This window comes from Nuphar pumila, chromosome 3 (genome assembly GCF_984573655.1).
Source record: "Nuphar pumila chromosome 3, dmNupPumi1.hap1.1, whole genome shotgun sequence".
NCBI lineage: Eukaryota > Viridiplantae > Streptophyta > Magnoliopsida > Nymphaeales > Nymphaeaceae > Nuphar > Nuphar pumila.
The window spans coordinates 143,872,410-143,891,898 of NC_143251.1; the positions used below are offsets into that span (position 1 = coordinate 143,872,410).

The following is a 19,489-nucleotide window of genomic DNA, read 5'->3' on the forward strand; positions in this document are numbered from 1 at the left end:
TCTCTCTCTCTCTCTCTATATATATATATATATATAATCACCTTTAAAATAAATAAATCTATACCCGAATCCATTTGTATCCTATGTGCGTATAATATCTCTCGATTTTTTTATATTACCCAACTAAAATTTTTACATCATCTTTATTAAACACTAGTTATCTACACAAATTAACCCTATCCAGACTACTTATAGACCTGAACCAAACTGCTATGACCTATATATACTGGGACCCAACATTTGCCCGAATCCGATAGCGCATGTTAGTCCACATTAAACAACTTAGCAGAGTAAACTGAGTGATCTTTCATCTGGATTTTGTCCAATTTTGAGATCTGATTCACGAAGAAGATTTGATGAAACCCGATCTGAATCTGATACGAACCAACCCCGTGAGCCCGGACAAGTGAATATGGATGTATGGGTCATATTTAGCCATTACCAAGTATGACCTAATCGGATCAGATATAATTGGGTTTGGATTCAAATTCAGAGTCGGATGGGATTAGTTCGCTTAAAACCCGATATTTACACATAATCGGTTTCAGATCTTAGTTGGATTCAAATCCAGACTCTGATGCAAAACTCAATACTGATTCTGGATCCCATTATTAGTGCGATCTGAATTTGGCTACTGAATCGGATTCCGGGACGGACGTCCGATTTTATCCGATCCATCGACATTCATGCAAGTGAAGGGCGAGCCCTCATCCTGCCCAGGAACATCTGTCAGCCGAGCTGAGCCCACCACGGCGAGACCGCCCGCACCCACGGCGCGTATCGATGCGCCGGAGGCTCGAAGCGATCCGCACCCACTGCCCATAACCTTCCAGCCCCGAACCGAACCCCTGCCCGCTGCCCGTTCTTCCGAAACCCTATTTATTTCCCTTCCAAGCCCCTTCTTTTCTCTCTCTCCCAAAAATATTCCTCTTTTTCATCTAAATTTCTTCTCCATCCTTTTTTTTTTCTCCGCTTTTCGTCTCCTCATATATATATATATATACGTGTTTTTCATATTATTTTAATGAATCAATTAAATTAAGAATCCGTTCTCTTCCCTGTTCTCCCTCAAAAGGGATCGAGGGTTTCGCGAGGACGACGAAGTTTCGATCTTGGAGCGGCGGAGATCTGTCGCGATGAGCGGTAGTCGGGGCATAATCAGTGAATTTCTGCGTAATTTTTCCTGTTCTTTTGGTTTGTTTGATCTGCTTTGAATCTGTGATGGTGTTTGTTTTCTAATCTGGAGTTAGGGTTTCGTTTGAGTCGGAATTAGGGCTTTTTGGGGGGTTGTTTGTGGCAATGGGTGGATTGGTTCACTGCGTTGCGTTGGTAAATTGTTGGGTTTGCATTTCTTCGCGTGTTTATGGATTTGGGTGTTGTTGCAGGAGGTTGATTTTCGGGGCGAATCCGGGGGGTCTGATCTTGGGAGCTCGTTCTGTGGCTGCTGCAGAATTGTGGGTCGGGGAAGTTCTTTGGGGATTTTAGGTTTTGAGTTGGCGATTTTCGATGCAGTAGATGATGTGAAGTTGGTTTCGATCGTTTCGTTGGTCGGGTAGTTGTTTTTTGACAGTTTTTCGATGGTTCCGAAGGGAACGGGGGATCATTGAGGGGTCCTCTACCGTAATGTGGAGGATCCCTGTTGACGGAAACAACGCGAATTGTCTATCCTTCTATGGGCGAGGGCCTGCACTAGAGGAGGGTGATCTACCTTGACGGGCTTCTTGGGGTGTTTGTGAATTCCGTGATTGGTATTTCTGCCTAGAGTGGTATATTGAGCTTCGAAGAGGCACAGTTAAAGGCTTCCGATTCTCTGGTTTTGTGTGACAGACGCATTATATGCAATTTTTTCAGAGGCCCGAGAAGATGTTCTCCTCTGGGATGGCAGACTCGATGCCGGAAACCAGCGGAGTGGCAGCGGTTTCACCGGTTCCTATGCGATTTGTGTGGCCATATGGTGGCAGGCGTGTTTACCTCACCGGCTCTTTCACAAGGTGAGATCTCTCTTCTTCCTTCTTCTCTGTTCTATTCTGATATTCTACTTTGATGTGTGGTTTTATACATGTAAAGTAGCAAACATGCCCATTGGTATCCATGTTGTCATGCATTCGCACTCGCCCGGAATATATATGTACTTCCCTTTCTAATCTTAGGTTCAGACATATCTCGCCTTCTTTGTGGGTGTGAAGCACTGTCAAACCAACCAACAAACATTATCTTTCTGTACATATGAAACCCCTATATGTATATTATCACAAATCTTCTTTTCGCATTCATTCTTATCTAGAGCTACAAGTCTACTCGCTTCATAATTGTTCATATAACCTCTCACTGCCTCTCTCTAAGAGCCCGTTTGTTTCATACACATGATTTTATTTTTTTATGTTACTAAAATCGTGTGAAAATCATTTCAATATGAAAGTAATTTTTGAGTGATGGTTACATGCTACCTGAGAAAATGGTCCTACGACTGGGTCCACCAAAAAGAAACTGTCATGACACTTGTGAAGGGATGCATTGTGAGAAAGAAACATGAGAAAACACTGCCCAGGGGGAGAAGTAATTCAAATTTCGTAGGAAAGGGTTGGATAACAGGAAACACAAAGCCCATTGACTGTCCCACAATTTTGATGAGTTCTGTTTTACATGAGAAAACAGGCATTTTTCATGTGAAAATGGGTAGTTTTCTCATGTTTTACTGTTAAATAAATGCACCCTAAGCCTTCAATGGTCTTCCTCTTCCTACTTCCTTATACTTGCATTATGTCATATATATATATATATATATATATATATATATATATATATATATATATATATATATATATATAGAGAGAGAGAGAGAGAGAGAGAGAGAGAGAGAGAGAGAGTTGTGTGTCAGTTAAGATGTGCATCACACTGATTTTTTACCAAGTTAATAACCGTTATTTCATTCAGTCTGACCCATAGTGTTCTCAACATGATTTATTCACTTGGGATCACATTCAGAAAAAGATCACAATTTTTAGAGTCATATACATTATGGGCTGTTGAGTTTTTAAATCTTTGGATATTCTCCTTATCACATGGTATAAAACCTGTTAGTTACTAAACAAACCACGTGGATCACATCTGTAGTTTTTTTTTACTATGATAATTTGATTGGATGGTACAGGGTCGTCATATGCAGGTGCAACACCTACCAATTTTTCAAGTACATGCATACATGCATACCTATCTATATATATATGTTCTCACAATTCTTTGTACTTTTATACTGCTTATTTTTCAGTTTTGGCTTCAGATTTTCTGTGGTTCTCAATTCAGTGTTGATGTGTTTTTTTGCCTGGTTGTGAGTCTGTAAAGTGTCATTTGACCCAGTACCTGTGGACCATGTTGCATTTTCTCAGTAGTTGATTGTGAACTACTTAGTGCATCATAGGAGTCTGATCAATGAAGTTTGAAAGAATTTGATGCAACAGTTTTCTAATTTTTTCTTGTATGGAAACTGAGAGGTGTTAAGAGTGCTAACCCTTTTTGTTAACATGCTTACAGTGTTCTTGTTTTCCCCTCGTAGGTGGTCTGAGCCTATATCGATGTCCCCAATGGAGGGTTGTCCTACTGTATTTCAGGTTATCTGCAGTGTGATTCCTGGATATCATCAGGTCAGTATCTGTTCCTCTGATATGCATAATGGTATCGTTTGTTTGTAACTTTGTATTCTAGGGTAATTGGTGGGCTTAATGCTGTTTGAATCTAAGTAATTTACATATGAATGCATTCTAGCATAATTGGGTATATTTTATGGAGGATGTTATCCGGCAAATGGAGTGTTGTTTACATAAATGTATTGAAATTTTGTTCTCATAAATAAATAGAAATTCCTGTATTTCCCTTGTAGTAATTTGTTAACATGGTGAGATTTAGGAGCTTGAGCAACTATTTTCCCCTCCTCCAACCTCTCATGCATTAAAGGATGCAATTTTAGTAGCTATCTTTTCCTTTTTTTCCCCTCCCCTTCTCTGGATTACATAGTTCCCGTTTATCTTATATGTGACACACTTAGAATGCTTGTGTTTTTTCTATTTTTCTGATTGCAGTATAAATTTTTTGTTGATGGGGAATGGCGTCATGATGAACATCAGCCATGCACTAGTGGGACTTATGGAATAGTGAACACTGTCACGGTCACCAGGGAACCGGACCCAGTTTTATTGAGCCTGGAGACTACTGGCTCTAGAGTGAACATGGATGTGGATAACGAAACTTTTGATCGTGTAGTAAGTTTCTTTCTTTTCTTTCTATTTGTTAAAATACTGTTTCTTTACACCAATTCCTTGTGGATTCTCACAGTTGGCTGTGTGATTAGTTTGTTTTTGTTCAAAATTCTTCTGAAGATGTAAAGTTCAGTCCACGCTTTGGTTTCCAATGACTTCCCTTTGTCGGGCAGTACACTTTCAAGTTTACTGGACTGAGCTGTTTTAATTGTCTTCATGACTATTCCTGTAACACCAAACAGGTCACATTGTCAGATGGTGCTCTGCCAGAGCCAATGTTGAGAATGTCAGACACTGATATAAATGTATCACGCCATCGAATATCTGCATTCTTATCTGCTCATACTGCATATGAGTTGATGCCTGAGTCAGGCAAGGTTTGCATTCCTCACCCGCCTTTTTTGAACCATTGTGCAGTAATCACTTGATATTTGTTTCCTGCACCAATGTGTATTTCTCTTTCTGATACAACTAAGGCATTCTTTAGGTGATTGCATTGGATGTTAACCTGCCTGTGAAACAAGCATTCCATATCCTTTATGAACAGGTATGTTCTCATGTCTTATTGCAGATGAAAAAAAATATACCATCTGTCTAACCCAAATATGAATTTGTAATCTATAGCTGCTTCAGTCATCCATCCCTTTTACATAAAGAATCTTTCTGTTCTTTTTTGTTTTTAGCCTGATGAAAAGTGATTAGACATGGTCATAACAGTTTTAACTATGTGAAGTAATACAGATAAAAGATAGTTAAGTAAACAGATAAAAAGAAAGAGGGAAAAACTACAGTGCTCTTCTGATTATTATGTATTATGATTGCAGATTGAATGAAGGAATGAGTAAATTGTTGCTATACTCTTCTGTGGTGTCTCCATGAGACAAACACATCAAAGATATTCAAACCTGTCATGTTCTTGTTGGCCTCTTATCAATTTTTGCAAAATTCTGATCACGGCCAATTTTGCTTGCCTCCAAACAATTTTCAAGGGTTTGGTTAACGTGTCCTGTTAGTTCAATTTTAGAGATTGTTGATCTACCACCAGGCTGCATCACCAAGAGTGGTGGCTTTTAGAAGTTGAGAGAGATTCATGGTAGCTAAGATTGTTTTGGTAAAATGTGGACTTGAGCGCATGTCATAGACATGGGATTTAAATGCTAAACTGTAAAAGGGTTCAGGGTGATTGACAGGTCAAAGATTGCTTAGGCTCGAACAATATGGTTATATAGTTTTATTATATAATACACAAATATGTCACATAGGTGCGGGTGTGCGTGCGGCTATACGGCATTTTCAAAAAACTTGGGTGTAGGAAGGGGGTATGTATATAATTTATTTATTTATTGGTCAGTCTGAGTTTAGTTTGACCAAGGTCTGACTCAGAGCTGAGCCAAAATAGATCCTGATCTGGTTCAGATCTGAGTTGCTTCGACCCAAGTCTGGATTAGACCTGGGTATAAACAGATCTAGTCCTGGTTCAGATCTGGGTCAGTCCAAGCCTGGTGTGAGTCGTGACCCAGGTATGATCCAGATCCAGGCCTGGTCCAACCCACGTATCATTCAGATTTGTAACACCTGGCTGCTTGTTTGTGCCAGATGTTATAAGGTTGTATAAAAATTTAGAGAGAGAGAGAGAGAGAGAGAGAGAGAGAGAGAGAGAGAGAGAGAGAGAGAGAGAGAGAGAGAGAGAGAGTATCAGCGTGGAGAAAAGAGGCAGAGGAAAGTGGGGGAGGAGGAGGGAGTAGCACAGGAGGAAAAAGAGGAGGCAGAAGAAGGAGAGGAGGAGGAAGAAGAAGAAAAAGGAGAGAGAGAGTCGGGAGGGGAAGGGTGGTGTAAGCAAAGGAGGAGGAGCAGCATCGGAGGGCAAGGGTGCATAAACGGAGGAGGAAGAGCAGTGTCGGATGGGGGTGAAAATCATACCCTAAATTCTCCCACCCTCCTTTTTGTTTTTTATTTTTTTTTACTTTTAACCAAAAAATGGACTGTCAGAGTTGACTGAGTCCATTTTTTTTGGACAAAAATAAGCTTTGGTGCGGTTGACCGTACCTAGTGCTGCAAGGCCCATGTCCTGCCGCACCAGGTGCTACACCCCCATCATGTCGCTTCAACGCGGGTGTGGGGGGCCTCTTAGGTGAGCCTATGTTACATAGATATGCAAATATTGTACAAGTAGTAATTATAAAAAATCTGTACCAATACCATTGATGTCTAACAAGCTAATATCTAGATCTGATTTTAATTGCTCATAAAGATTGGGGCATTTTAAACAAATTGTTGTGGAGCTTTTTAGTCATTGGTCTTCTTGCAATCGAGCTTAAAATCTTAATATTGGGAAAAACCGAAAAAGGGTTATTGGTTTTTTTGCTTGATTGAAAAGGAGAAAAAGAAAGCATCTGGTAAAAGAGGTGCAATCTCAGTAGGTTGGCATGGTTTGACTGGTTCTTGACCACTTTGTGAGGGCAACTTGAAGCTTGTTCTAGCATCGTTCTTGCTCGCCAATCAGAAAATTAGGCTGCCCAGAAAATTGAAGCTCATTTTCCTAAGCCACGTCAGGATGATCAAGAGAACAGAACGCAAGATAACGGAGGAAAATTTGGACGATATTGTTCAGAATGAAAAGGAAAAATGTTGCGCTGGAATCTGTGGTTCTATAATCATAATCTGGTGTCACCTATTGTGTGAAGTATTTTTTATATGAAGTTTCTTTCTAGTTTTTGCTTTACTTGTATAATGCTTGATGAATTGCTTTTAAGCTTCTCTCTCTCTCTCTCTCATCTGAGCATTAAATTTTTTTAATATAATGTTACAGGGAATTCCTGTAGCTCCTCTTTGGGACTTCTACAGAGGACAGTTTGTAGGGGTGATAAGTGCATTAGACTTCATTCTAATTTTAAGAGAAGTAAGCATAAATTATTTTTTTCTATTTTCTCTTGTTTGAATCTTCTTCTTTTCTTATGGCTATATTTTGTCCTTTCACTTTGAAAGGGGGATTATTTTGATGGAGTTATTTTAGTCATGGTCTTATCCATGGTATGCAAATTGTGTCATGTTTGGAAATATCCATCAGGAAACCTTGTTATATGCTGCATATTTTGATGGAGATTATGTGTCTTGTGCAACTGCTTAATATGTTGCCAATGTAAAGATCTGGCTTGGAACTTGGGTGTGTTGACATGGCCTTATCCGACTCTGTGATTAGAATTATGAATCTTTAGGTATGTCAAACATGTGGGTTTGGGTCAGATATCTGACAAAATTGGATCTGTTTAGTTGGGATTGCTAAAGAAACTTAAATCCAACTGTTTGTGTTGGATTCAGTTTAATATATTAGAATATGATCAGATTCAGGTTTGGCTTGTCACTCTGATCTGATTGAATTCTTATAATACATACATGCATACATATATATCATAGTCAGCAGTATTCTTCTCAGTAAGGTCTTTTTGGGGAGTGTTTTTTTTTCAAAAGGTTGTTTTTCTCGAAAAAATCTTGGGAAAATATCAAAGTATTAATTTTTGAAAAATATAATGTGATAAAAAAACAAAATAATAGGTTTTATAGTATTTTTCTTGAAAAAATATAAAGAAACAATTGGAAAAGTTTTATAATATAAAAGAAAGAAAAAAAGATACTTAAAACATACAAGAAAGATTTTTTTTTTGAAAATATTGGCAGACCTTGAAATATCGCTAATATAGCAATATTTTCAAAATATTGGTGATATCGGTGACTATATATATATATATGATATGTGAACCTCACATTTGGTGTTTGGAGGGCATACCTGGTGTCAGCTTGTTCTAAGGTCAAGCACAAATCAATAATATCTTTACAGCCTGCTGCCAAGTTGGAAAGCAACAATAAGAAAAGATGTTACAATATTTATACTGGGAAAGTAGCAGATAAGTTTATACATGACTCGAAGTTGACCAAATCCAACAACAGTTCCAATTTCGGGTCAGATTTGGATGTTGCAGTTTCAATTGGAGTCAAATTCAGTTGGAGTGATTTGACCATGAGTTTGAGTCCAAATCCAAATACGTGCATCAGATTTAGTCGTACTTAGTATTACCTAAATCCAAACCTAGTCCGATCCCTTTACATCCCTTTTTCACCTTGGTGGACTTGCTGAGTTGCTTGAGCTGGTAGCAATCCTTGAATTGCCTGACATCCTCAACTCTAGTTTGATGTCCAATCTTGGTCCATATCAATGTCACTGGGATACACCATTTTGGTGGTGTACCCTGGTGACATGACCAGACACTGGCTCATACGGATATTATTTCAATGTTTTTTGTATAATAACCTTAATAATATTTAAAAAAAATTATTGATTAAAAAATTTAAAAAATCTGTGTGCTCGTGTCCTTTTTTCCTGAAAGATTTGTGAATATGTGCTTAGTACTTGTGTTGCATGTTGGGTTGTACCTGTATCTCCATGACAAAGAATTTAGACACTCACTCATAGTGATAATGATGTTAAAGTTTTTTGTTGACATCTCATAATATATTTTTTGAGAAGCAAAAAATTTATTAGTAGAAAGCACATAAACTAAAGTCAAGTGAGAAATTTGTTTGCCAATCTCAGATGAACCATCCAAGATAATCAGGTGGAGGCCGTTTTTCTATTGAACATTCAGTGATATATTACTCAATTTCATGATGAATGGTATTTAGCCTGGAGAAATAATCCCTAAAGATTTGACCATCCCTTTCTAACAGAAAAAACCAGCAAGGCTACAATAGCCATCACTTCCATACAAAAGATTTGACCATCCCCTTCTAACAGAAAAAACCATCAAGGCTACAATAGCCATCACTTCCATACAAACCACCATCTTTTACTCATACAAGTCTTGATAGTATTGGCAATCTCTAATGCAATTATTTGATCCCAAAGAAGTACTTACATGAACTAATCCAAATAGGTCTTGGAAGAAGGAAATGTACCAAAGCAGGCGCTTAGTTGATTATTTGGCTATTTCTTACAGCTAGACATAATACATCAACCAATACTCTAGACCTTTCTTTGTAATGTTATTTTGGGTATGTGTCTTAACTAAGGTTGTCAGACTAGGAAGCGGAAGCGGAAAACGATACGGGAAGCGGAAGCGAGAAGCTATGCATTTTAAAATGTATAGGAAGCAGGAAGCAATGAATAAAAAAAAAGAAATATAAGAATTGAATGAGAATCAAAATGAAACTCAAATAAAAACTAAAATAAAAGTGACTAATATTAAATTTTATGACTTTTAGTTTTAGTATAAGAATTAAATTTTTAACAAAATCTAAAAATGATAACTACCAATTTAGAGAAAGCACATGGAAGTAAGTGAGAAGAGTGAGAGAAAACACATAAAAAACATGAAAAGTTGTAAGAGAACATATAAGAAGCTATGTCACATGGGTGCGGGGATTCGGCACTTCCAAAAAACCCGGGTGCGGGGGTGCGGCAAAGGCAAAAATGTAAATATATATATATATATATATATATATATATATATATATATCATGTATAGTGTATATGTATGAATGTATGATAGCTGTTAAGGTCCATGACATTTATGCATGTTAGCACGTTCACCACAATTTTATGCCCCTAACAAATTTAAAAATTGATATGGTGATTAGGTGTATTAATTGTCACAATTATGGACATTTTAGTAATTTTTATTAGGAAAACATATTAATAATTGTGCATTTTGAATGCACAACTAATAAGTGTGTAACTTATTTTTACACAAAATTGCAAAAATAGCTACTGGTGTCCATTAATGCATAGAACCGCCAAGTCATTTTTAAACTTCAAGGGTGTATTTTATGGTCATGTGTTAACACCTGCAGATGGCTATGGAAGTCAACACACTTATTAACTTCCTAGACTGATCCCTCTTCATGAGAAGCCTTTTGTTTTATGTTTGGAGAGGCATTGATTTTTTTTAGATGTATATCTGAATGTGTGCCCAACTTGCTTTTTACCATTTTTTTATCTTTTATGGTTGTCCGCAAAGATGAAAGTGATGAGTTGTGGAGCCTGATTCATTGTTTTTGCCCTTGCAGGAAGGGGGGTCCGGGGGCTCCTCCCGGCGTGGGTCCGGGGGGGGGGGGGGGGGGGGCTGAAGATTTTTTTTTAAATTCCGCAGCCCATTTCATAGGGCAATTTTTAAAAAAAAATCCAAAAAATGGACCAAAATGACCCACTGCTAGCCGAATCCCTGTTACATAGATAAGAAGAATAGATAAAGTGTGTGGAAAGCGTAGGAGAAGCATGGGGGAATCGAGGTTCTCATCAAGTTTCGGAAGCGAGGAGTATCGCCTGTCCGAAGCGAGTTTCTGAGAAGCGAGCTTCCCACCTATCTAAGAAGCTTCCAGTAACTCTGGTCTTAACTATGGGAATCAGCAAAGTGAAAACTTTTGATCTTTCAATGGGGACTGAAGTTCCATATGGTTTCCTTGGAAAGAAATGCCACACCAGGTTCAATCTGGGATTTGTGAAGAGCTTTAAATGATAAATAGGCATGATTTGCTGCACCTTCGAACAATTTGATCATCCTCCTTCCTGGCTTCCATTATGAAGTCAATAGTCCAATTATCAAAATCACTGTTCTTGAAGTTTCTTTGAAAGTTGACTTCCATCCCTCTCACCCTGTGGCCAAAAATTAATTTCTTGTTCATGTCTTTAGCAATTCTGAAAGGTACTGGAAACTTCTCAGTCAAAGTATATTAATGGCACCATTTATGTTTTGAGAATAGTTAAGAAATTCTCCTCCCCAATTCAGCCTTTATATCTGCTTTAGGTTCTTTAAGAACAGGAAATCATCCCCTCCCGAACCTGTTTTCCACATGCTTATCAGGACTTTGTTAGGAGGTCCTTATTCATTTGACCTAGTCTTCTGATGCCTTGACCTCCCAAATCAAGTAACCATATAACCTAGTTCTAATTCACTAAACTGCCTCCTCTAGTGTTGTTTAACCCCCTTGATAAGAAATATCTGATGATCTTAGTTATCGTCTTTCTAATTTTCCTTGGGATATTTTCCCTACAAAAATTTTTGGGATATTGAAAAAAATTGTGATTTGAATATGAAGGAATACTAGCTATGACATGCTTAATCAGAGTGCTTTCAGCTGGCCATGCTCGGGGTTTTCTTGGTCACTCTTTTGTAAATAGTTGCCTGTTTAGAGTCTTGGGAGCATCATTTGATAAAGTGACTTTCCAAGATATTCGATGCTGTAATATGCATTGAGTACTAACAAAAAGAAATAATAGATATTGTAATGTGTTGTAAGCTTGATGATAGGTGATGAAGGAGGGAATCTATCTAGAGAGCTGTATTACTGCAGTGTCTGAAGTTCATTAGTTGCATTTGGTTATAATCCTCTCTAATGTTTTCTTGGTGCAGCTTGGAAACCATGGGTCAATACTGACAGAAGAAGAGCTTGAGACTCATACAATATCTGCTTGGAAGGAAGATAAATTGCATCTCCACAGGAAAACTGTTCGAAGACCACTTGTTCATGTGAGAGTTTCCATCTTTGCATTCAATAAAAATTTTCTCCCTTTGTTGTACCCTTGTTCATTTTCTATCTTGGACCACCAAATATATTCTTGCCAATTGTATTTTGTCTCAGCTTGTGTGAGTTATGTCAAATTTGCTTCAAGATACTGCAATTTTTAACCTGCATATTCTTCAGTTTCACCATTGAATTTTTTTTCTCTTGGCATTGAGTGACTCATCTGCTTCAGCAGTTCAGCCCAAAACAAAAATTTAGTTTGCCATGGATCGCCTGTTTTCTGATTATGTAACCTTCTCTACTATTTCTTCTTTGTTATGGAGTGTAGTGGAGTGCACATCTTATAGTCTACTATTGAACTTTAGCATATAATCTAGTTAAACTATTGTTTATCAAGCCAAAGAAGCTTCAAGCCACAATAAAGATTGGCCTATGAATTTGTTCCTGCCCTGGTAGTATAATCCTTGCAATTCTGGGGCGTAGAACAGATGTTTTATCAATTAACTATGAAAATATAATGGAAGAAAGATTTTAGGATTTGGATGGTATGCTCTTGCTTTACTTTATATGAAAATCACATTGGAAATGTCTAGCGTCTTTTAGTTTTGATATATCTGATGAGTTGAGAACTTCTTGTTTGGATGCTTCCGTTAGTTACTTGAAGTGGTGGGCTTTCCTCACACAGGTGGTTCATGCTTTTTTATTCCTTGTTAAATTTCCTGGAAGGTTGAAAACTAATCCTTCACATGAATATTAGCGAGAATGTGGAACTTGGGGTTTTGATCTTTTGTGATGTATCTTACCTGCTTATTGCCTTTAGTTCATAAGCATTTTGCTTAGATTTGAAGTTAGATATCTTTTTGCAGGTCTACCTGTTATCTATGTTTGTGTTTTTTGTCTTCTTGATATATTCATTTGGAACTTTTTTTGCATTTCTTTCCTCTAGTCCTGTGCTTGAACTTGGGTTTGACATTGATTGTGCTCAGTGTTGTGAAAAGCGTTGAGGCGTAGCGAGGCGCTCTACCAAAAACTGAGGCGAGGCGTAAAGCGTAAGCCTCAAATTTTTTTGATAACTTTAAAAAAATTATAAAAAATTATCTAAAAATACAAATAAATAAAGAAATGCTTTATTGATGAAATAACAACCAATAAGACATAGAAAATCTCAAATAAGTACTAAAAAATATGAGATTAACATATAAAAGTAACTAAAAACTGATTACATAACTGTAAAATATATGAGATTCACCAAAAAAGTTAAAATATACTAGAAAACTGATTACATAACTGAAATAACTGGAAAATATATGAGATTATTCTAAAAAATATGAGATTAACATATAAAAGTAACTAAAAAAATGATTACATAACTGGAAAATATATGACATTAACCAACAAAAGATAAAATAAAATAAGAAACGGATCACATAACTGGAAAATATATGAGATTAACCAACAAAAGTTAAAATATATGAGATTATTCTAAAAAATATGAGATTAACATATAAAAATAACTAAAAAATTGATTACATAACTGAAAAATATACGAGATTAACCAACAAAAGTTAAAATATACTAAGAAACTAATTACATAACTGAAATAACTGGAAAATATATGAGATTAACCAACAAAAGTTAAAATATATGAGATTATTCTAAAAAATATGAGATTAACATATAAAAGTAACTAAAAACTGATTACATAACTGGAAAATACACGAGATTAACCAACAAAAGATAAAATATACTAAGAAACTGATTACATAACTGAAATAACTGGAAAATATGAGATTAACCTACAAAAGTTAAAATATATGAGATTATTCTAAAAAATATGAGATTAGCATATAAAGGTAACTAAAAAACTGATTACATAAGTGGAAAATATATGTGATTAACCAAGAAAAGTTAAAATATATTAAGAAACTAATTACATAACTGAAATAACTGAAAAATATACGAGATTAACCAACAAAAGTTAAAATATAGTAATATACTACGAAACTGATTACATAACTGAAATAACTGGAAAATATATGAGATTAACCTACAAAAATCTTGTTGATTATGCCTCAGAAATCTTGTTGTAAAAAAAATTAATTTTTTTACGCCTTGAGGCACAAAGGGCCTCCCCTTTTGCTCCTCAAGGCACATTTTTTATAACACTGATTGTGCTTCTGATATTTGATGGATCTGATTTTTGTCTTGCCTCTGAATGGTTGCAGAGACAGTCATTTATATCTTTGGGGAATTAAGACCATTCTTTTGGGTTTAGCATAAATACTACAAAGTGTGATATGGTACATCTTTAAATGCTCGGGAGCTTTGTCTAGGTGTTCCGCTCAGGGCTGTCTCTTGCATTATTATATTTAAAGTTTTTTTTCCTAGATGTGAGAGATTGGCCTAGTTCTCTCTAGAGGCTATTGATCTTGATGATCATTTCCTATCTCTCCCACCTCCTGTACTGTACATTGCGGATTCATGTTGTTCAGCGGAGGATTTTAACAGTCCATTGGTAATCTTTATTTTATTTAATTTTGTGCAGATGGCCTCTTTGTGTCCTTTAGCTTGGTCTTGTTCTTGTTCTTTCATTTACTGAACAAGTGAACATCTTATCATTAATTAAAATGCTGGAATATACTTCAAAATCTACTCATAATTTCATGGGTTTTGCATTTAGCTAGTTTCACATTGGGTGACTTCCTCTCTAAAGAAAACCGACTGATTGGGCATTGAAAGTCATCAGTCATTCTAATTAAACTCAGGCATAGCTCTATTTGGACAGTCGTCATTCCACTCTTCAAATTGGAGATAAGAAACTCTTTTAAGAATAATAGCCTTGCTGAGACATCTGCTACTGAACTGATAGTCACCTGTTTCCGAAATCCTTATCTAGTGCACACCATTATTTGGTGGGATAAGCTGTTATTTATTTCAGACTGCTTTTACTACTTTTCTTTATAATAATTCTGGATTTTCTTGTTTGTTTACCTATTCTAATTGCACAATATGTTGTATGCTTTTTACTTTTGTGTTTGAGTTGAAAAATATGACTTCATTTTTCTTTCATTTTCATGTGTTGGTCTTTTGGTCCTTAGGTTCCTTTCTTCTATGATTTTTTTTAATAGTGCAATTTTATTTCTTCTTTGTTTTTTTTTACTGTTCTAGTTATAGTTTTTTTTATTACGTAGTTATAGTTATTCCAGTATATATATTTTTTAAATTGTGTTGTGTTCAACTGAAATGTTGCTTATTACTCCTTTTTTTATTTATTGTACTCTTTCGCTTCATATTTCAGTGACCTTCTAATTAGTAGTCGGATATGTGCAGGCAAGTCCTTATGATTCTTTGAAGGATGTAGCTTTAAAGATTTTACAGAACAAAGTTGCTACGGTTCCTATAATCCATTCTTCTTCACGTGATGGGTGTTTCCCCCAATTGCTGCATATTGCATCACTTTCAGGAATTCTGAAATGTAAACTTTGTGCTGTATTTTTTGGATTATGATTGAAGACATTACTGCAATTATTGTTGACATTTACACCATTGAAAAAATTCCAGGTATTTGCAGGCACTTTAGACATTCATCCAGTTCTCTACCAATTCTACAGCAACCTATTTGCACAATGAATTTGGGTTCGTGGGCTCCAATTGGTGGATCAAATGAACGCCATTTAGCCACACTCAAATCAAATGCATCACTAAGTTCTGCACTATCTTTGTTACTCCAAGGTAGGTTCCTTTACTCATTTTTCTAAAGGTGCATGCCAAAACAACTTACTGGTAATTGCAGTTATGGGATTTCTATTCTTCACTGGTTTTCACATGCCTTACATTTTGGAACTCAAGCAGGGACTGACATGAAGATGCTTTCTTGGCCTTCAGTTCCTAAAAGTTTTAATTATCTGGCCTTTAATTTTTTATTTTTTATTCTATTTTCAACTACTTGGAAGATTTATGATCATGATCCTTGCCTCTTTGCAGCTGAAGTTAGTTCAATACCTATAGTTGATGATAACAATTCTCTTGTTGATATATATTCTAGAAGGTAAATCTTTCTTTCACCATATGTGCAACCTCTCATTCCATCTATAAATACTAATTTTACGAGACATATGATGTTAAAGCATTCTATGAATGGACCATCAAATGACTAAAATTCTGTTTCCATCCAGAAATAATGTCTTTTTCCCTGACAGTGATATAACAGCCTTGGCAAAAGATAGAGCTTATGCACAGATTCACCTTGATGAAACAAATATTCATCAGGTAATTACTATTTGTTTATTTTATTTGTTAATTCGTCCATTTCTTTTTCATTTGATGAATTGTTCATGTTCTGTTCTAGATTGCACTCTTATGTCATATCCACACTGCCTGAGCGCACAAGAGGCCTCAGACTGTTAGGCAACCTGAGGGGTCTGTATGGGAGGTTGTTGGTAGTGGCTATGTCGCATGGGTGGTTGCTGCAGAAATTCCGATCTTTGGATTTTTTACTAGGGTTCTTTCTGATGTGAGGACCTCTTGAGTATGGGTGAATGTTCTTTTGTGATGAAAGTACAATACTGTCATAGGCCAAGCCCATAAGGCAGCAAGCTTTTTGTCTTGCATTGGCGACTAGTGTGGAGGCATGTTACTTGGTTGCACTAGCGAGTGTTGTATCCCTTCTCCAGCTCCAACTCAAAAAAGAAGCCTTAATTCCTATGGAAACTCTTTTTTGGTCAGACTCCCAATGGAGTCATTAAAAAGAAGCAACAAGAAAAAACAAAAACCATCACCTATAGACTTATTATTACCTATAGTTCTTTGGAAAACGTCTGCTTGCATGGCCATTTCCAAGCATATTTATGTGGTCCATCTTTTAAAGGAGAGTCATTCTGCCACAGTTCACTTTATTTCCTCTGAATGTTATGTTCTTAATCCGTCCAAAAACTTGAAACGTTTTCTATTTGCTGTTTGAATTAGTGGTTACCTCATAACAGCAATAGCATACAACATAAGCAACAGTCTATTGATGCTGTTAGATCACAACAATTCCTTCTACTAGCCTATTATATTTGATGGTCAGCAAGTTCTGCTTCTCTCCTATATGCTCCACTGTTTTCTTTTCTATCCTTGTTTGCTGCTTTTCTTCTCCCTGTTTGGAAGAAACTTGACCTCTCACCAGACACCCACTTAATTCTTCTGGATCTGCCTTGCTGATGCATCCTCTTCTTGCTTATGTTTCTGTTGAATCCTGATGAGCTGACTGGCTTTAAAAGAGTAATAATGGGGTAAAGATTCAGAATCTTAATAACACCAGGCCATTTGATGTGTTGCCACGATTACAGAAATAGTTGTATTTGGGCATTAGGAAAAGTTAAAGAGTTTGCTGAAAAAGCAGTCAGGGGCTTGTTTTTGAAACCTAGTTTGGTAGTCATTTTCCATTTTGAAGACTTGGTTAATTTCAGTGGAATTTTCCAGGCATTGCAATTAGGACAAGATGTGAATTCGCCCTACAGCTTCTTTAATGGGCAGAGATGTCAGATGTGTCTTCGGACAGACCCCCTTCAGAAAGTCATGGAGCGCTTGGCTAATCCAGGTAATCATTTAAATGATGGTGAAATTTTGCCTAAAGGCTGAAATCTTAAGACCATTTGTCTTCCTTAGGGGTTCGACGAGTAATCATTGTGGAGGCTGGCAGCAAGCGGGTTGAGGGCATTGTGTCATTGAGCGATGTATTCAACTTCTTGCTTGGCTAGCTGACGTGCTTCACAAAGTGGCTGTTAAGGCATCGCTGGTGCTCCTTGCAATTGAAGAAAACAAAATTCAATACTTGCCTCTGCTATTTGTGCCAGTGGGGGCAGCTTAAATTTCATGGTTGAATATGGATCTCAACATTGTCTTTGATTGGATGGTCCTTGGTTTCAGAGCCTGTTTTATTGGGATGCAGGTTCAACTTGAGGCTGGAATTCAGGGATTTGATATTGCCTTTTTAAATTATCGATGCGCTACCATGCTAATGGCCTTCATATTTTATGATCTTGTACTTCGTCACACGATCATGAAATTAAGAAAATTTTCCATTCTTGGATTATTTTCCCACTTGAAGATCTTTTTTGGCATTTCTGGGAGAAATTTGATGGTTGGTAAACTCATGCCTTACAGGTCGTGCATTTTTTGGCCAAAACTTTATTTTCTGCCTTGGGAATTCACAAAAAGGAGGCAGCTGACTGTGATAACCCAAAAGTTGGGTGGCTTTATAATTTACTCTTTCTTTATTTCTCATCTTATTTCCCATCTCTGAGTGGTTCACGCAGCCTAGTGGATGCGAGTTTTGCATGTATGGCTGTTGTTCTTACACTTGCTTCAACTGCAGGGACCCTGTTCTGTGCGTCGTTTAGTCCGAGGGTGGATTGCTTGCAATTTTTTGTGGCTTTTTATATTTAGAGGTGCCAAATCGCATCATAACACGATAATGATTTCTTAGCTTTGGGGGATACGTGGTATACTGAATGAACCTGTTCATGAATGGCATTGCACTAGACTGCTCTTCTGCTTTCACTGATTGAACACTCTGTCTTGCTGTCTATATCTTGTTTACATTCCACACAAAGGTGTATCGTGATTCGTGCGTGTATAATGCATGGTTCTGATTAGAAGCCCTGAGCTGTTTGCTTTTCCCCAAATTTATGTCATTCCTTGGATCCTAGAACAGATTTCAGTCATCAAATGCAACCTGTGGGGCGTTTTGTTGTAGCTCAATTGTTTTGCAGCATTCCAAGAGCTCTTGGATTGGCTACATTTCCTTAAGCAATGCAGGCTTGAGAATTGAACTATGCATCATTATCTGATTCTTCTGAACTATATGAACCAAAAGCTCTTTTAGGCAACCCAAAGGGGTTAGCATAGTTGGAGCGGGCAGTGGGGGTTCAATTACTGAGGGCAGTAACCCCTTGCCCAAGCCAAAGCAAGCATAGGCCCTGTCATTTTCCTGCCCTTGTAACACAATGATGTCTCCTAGGCTGGGCTCAAGGTTTCCCCAGGTTAAATATGAAAAAAAAGGCTCTTTTAGGTTCCGTTTGGGAAATGCCTGTCCAAGGCAGTTAAGGTTGCAAATATGGAATACCCATGGTTCGCGGATTTGACAAATCCAGGTGACTTTTGGGAGAAGTGGTAGGCATTAACTGGGGTTTCACCACTTCCACTTCTGTGCTTGTTTGGAACGCAAAAATTTGGAACTGGAGTCGTCAAATACCAGTTCCCTTCCTACAACTGTATCTATTCCAAACAAATTTGGCTTTAGGTATTTACTAGTGATGGGGAGTTCCAAATAGAGCCTTACTGGATCGAATGGGAACTGAAAGCACTTATCTAAATACAATTGAATTGAGTTGGGAGGTATGGTTCTTCAAACCAAAGATAGAATTATGAGCCTGACAAGAAGTGATCTTGCCGAATCGCCTGATTCACCTAAATAAGTATGCTCAGATTGGTTTTTCTGCCAAACAAAAAATGGTTGCAGCACTAGGAAATCAGTGAGATCATTTGTAAAATGGCCCCATTGAATTCAGCATTTGTTACAAGAACTTTGGATTATGGATTGATTTCCACAGAGATCAAGTATTTAATGAATAACATGGTGCCCTCATTGGATAGGTCCGTCAAGCAGTTGGCCTTGAAAGGTTCGCATTCGAATCCGTGGTTGCACCACTTAGCCAGGCAAATGCATCAAGTAAGCA

General features: G+C 37.1%; 1 protein-coding gene across 4 annotated transcripts; it reads left to right on the forward strand.

Annotated features, from left to right (window-relative positions):
• Positions 1-912: 912 nt before the first annotated feature.
• LOC149844227 (sucrose nonfermenting 4-like protein) lies at positions 913-17,844 on the forward strand. 4 transcript variants are annotated; one of them, XM_090000431.1, is made up of 14 exons: positions 913-1,173; positions 1,386-1,991; positions 3,554-3,641; positions 4,077-4,256; positions 4,496-4,630; positions 4,741-4,800; positions 7,063-7,152; positions 11,657-11,773; positions 15,099-15,243; positions 15,330-15,500; positions 15,753-15,816; positions 15,968-16,037; positions 17,232-17,349; positions 17,418-17,844. In XM_090000431.1, exons 2-14 carry the CDS (start codon positions 1,837-1,839, stop codon positions 17,507-17,509), a joined length of 1,485 nt encoding a protein of 494 aa, XP_089856557.1. In that variant the 5' UTR covers positions 913-1,173; positions 1,386-1,836; the 3' UTR covers positions 17,510-17,844. The 4 variants fall into 4 exon arrangements, with proteins under 4 accessions (XP_089856557.1, XP_089856556.1, XP_089856558.1 ...); XM_090000430.1 differs by having other exon boundaries at positions 925-1,194; positions 15,944-16,037; XM_090000432.1 differs by having other exon boundaries at positions 925-1,173; positions 3,532-3,641; positions 15,944-16,037.
• The last annotated feature ends 1,645 nt before the right edge of the window (positions 17,845-19,489 follow it).

Coding starts and splice junctions, on each gene's coding strand:
- LOC149844227 (XM_090000430.1), top strand. CDS start 1,837: ATGCAATTTTTTCAGAGGCCCGAGAAGATGTTCTCCTCTGGGATGGCA. Junction 7,153..11,656: donor TCATTCTAATTTTAAGAGAA/GTAAGCATAAAT, acceptor TTCTTGGTGCAG/CTTGGAAACCATGGGTCAAT. Junction 17,350..17,417: donor GGAGCGCTTGGCTAATCCAG/GTAATCATTTAA, acceptor TGTCTTCCTTAG/GGGTTCGACGAGTAATCATT.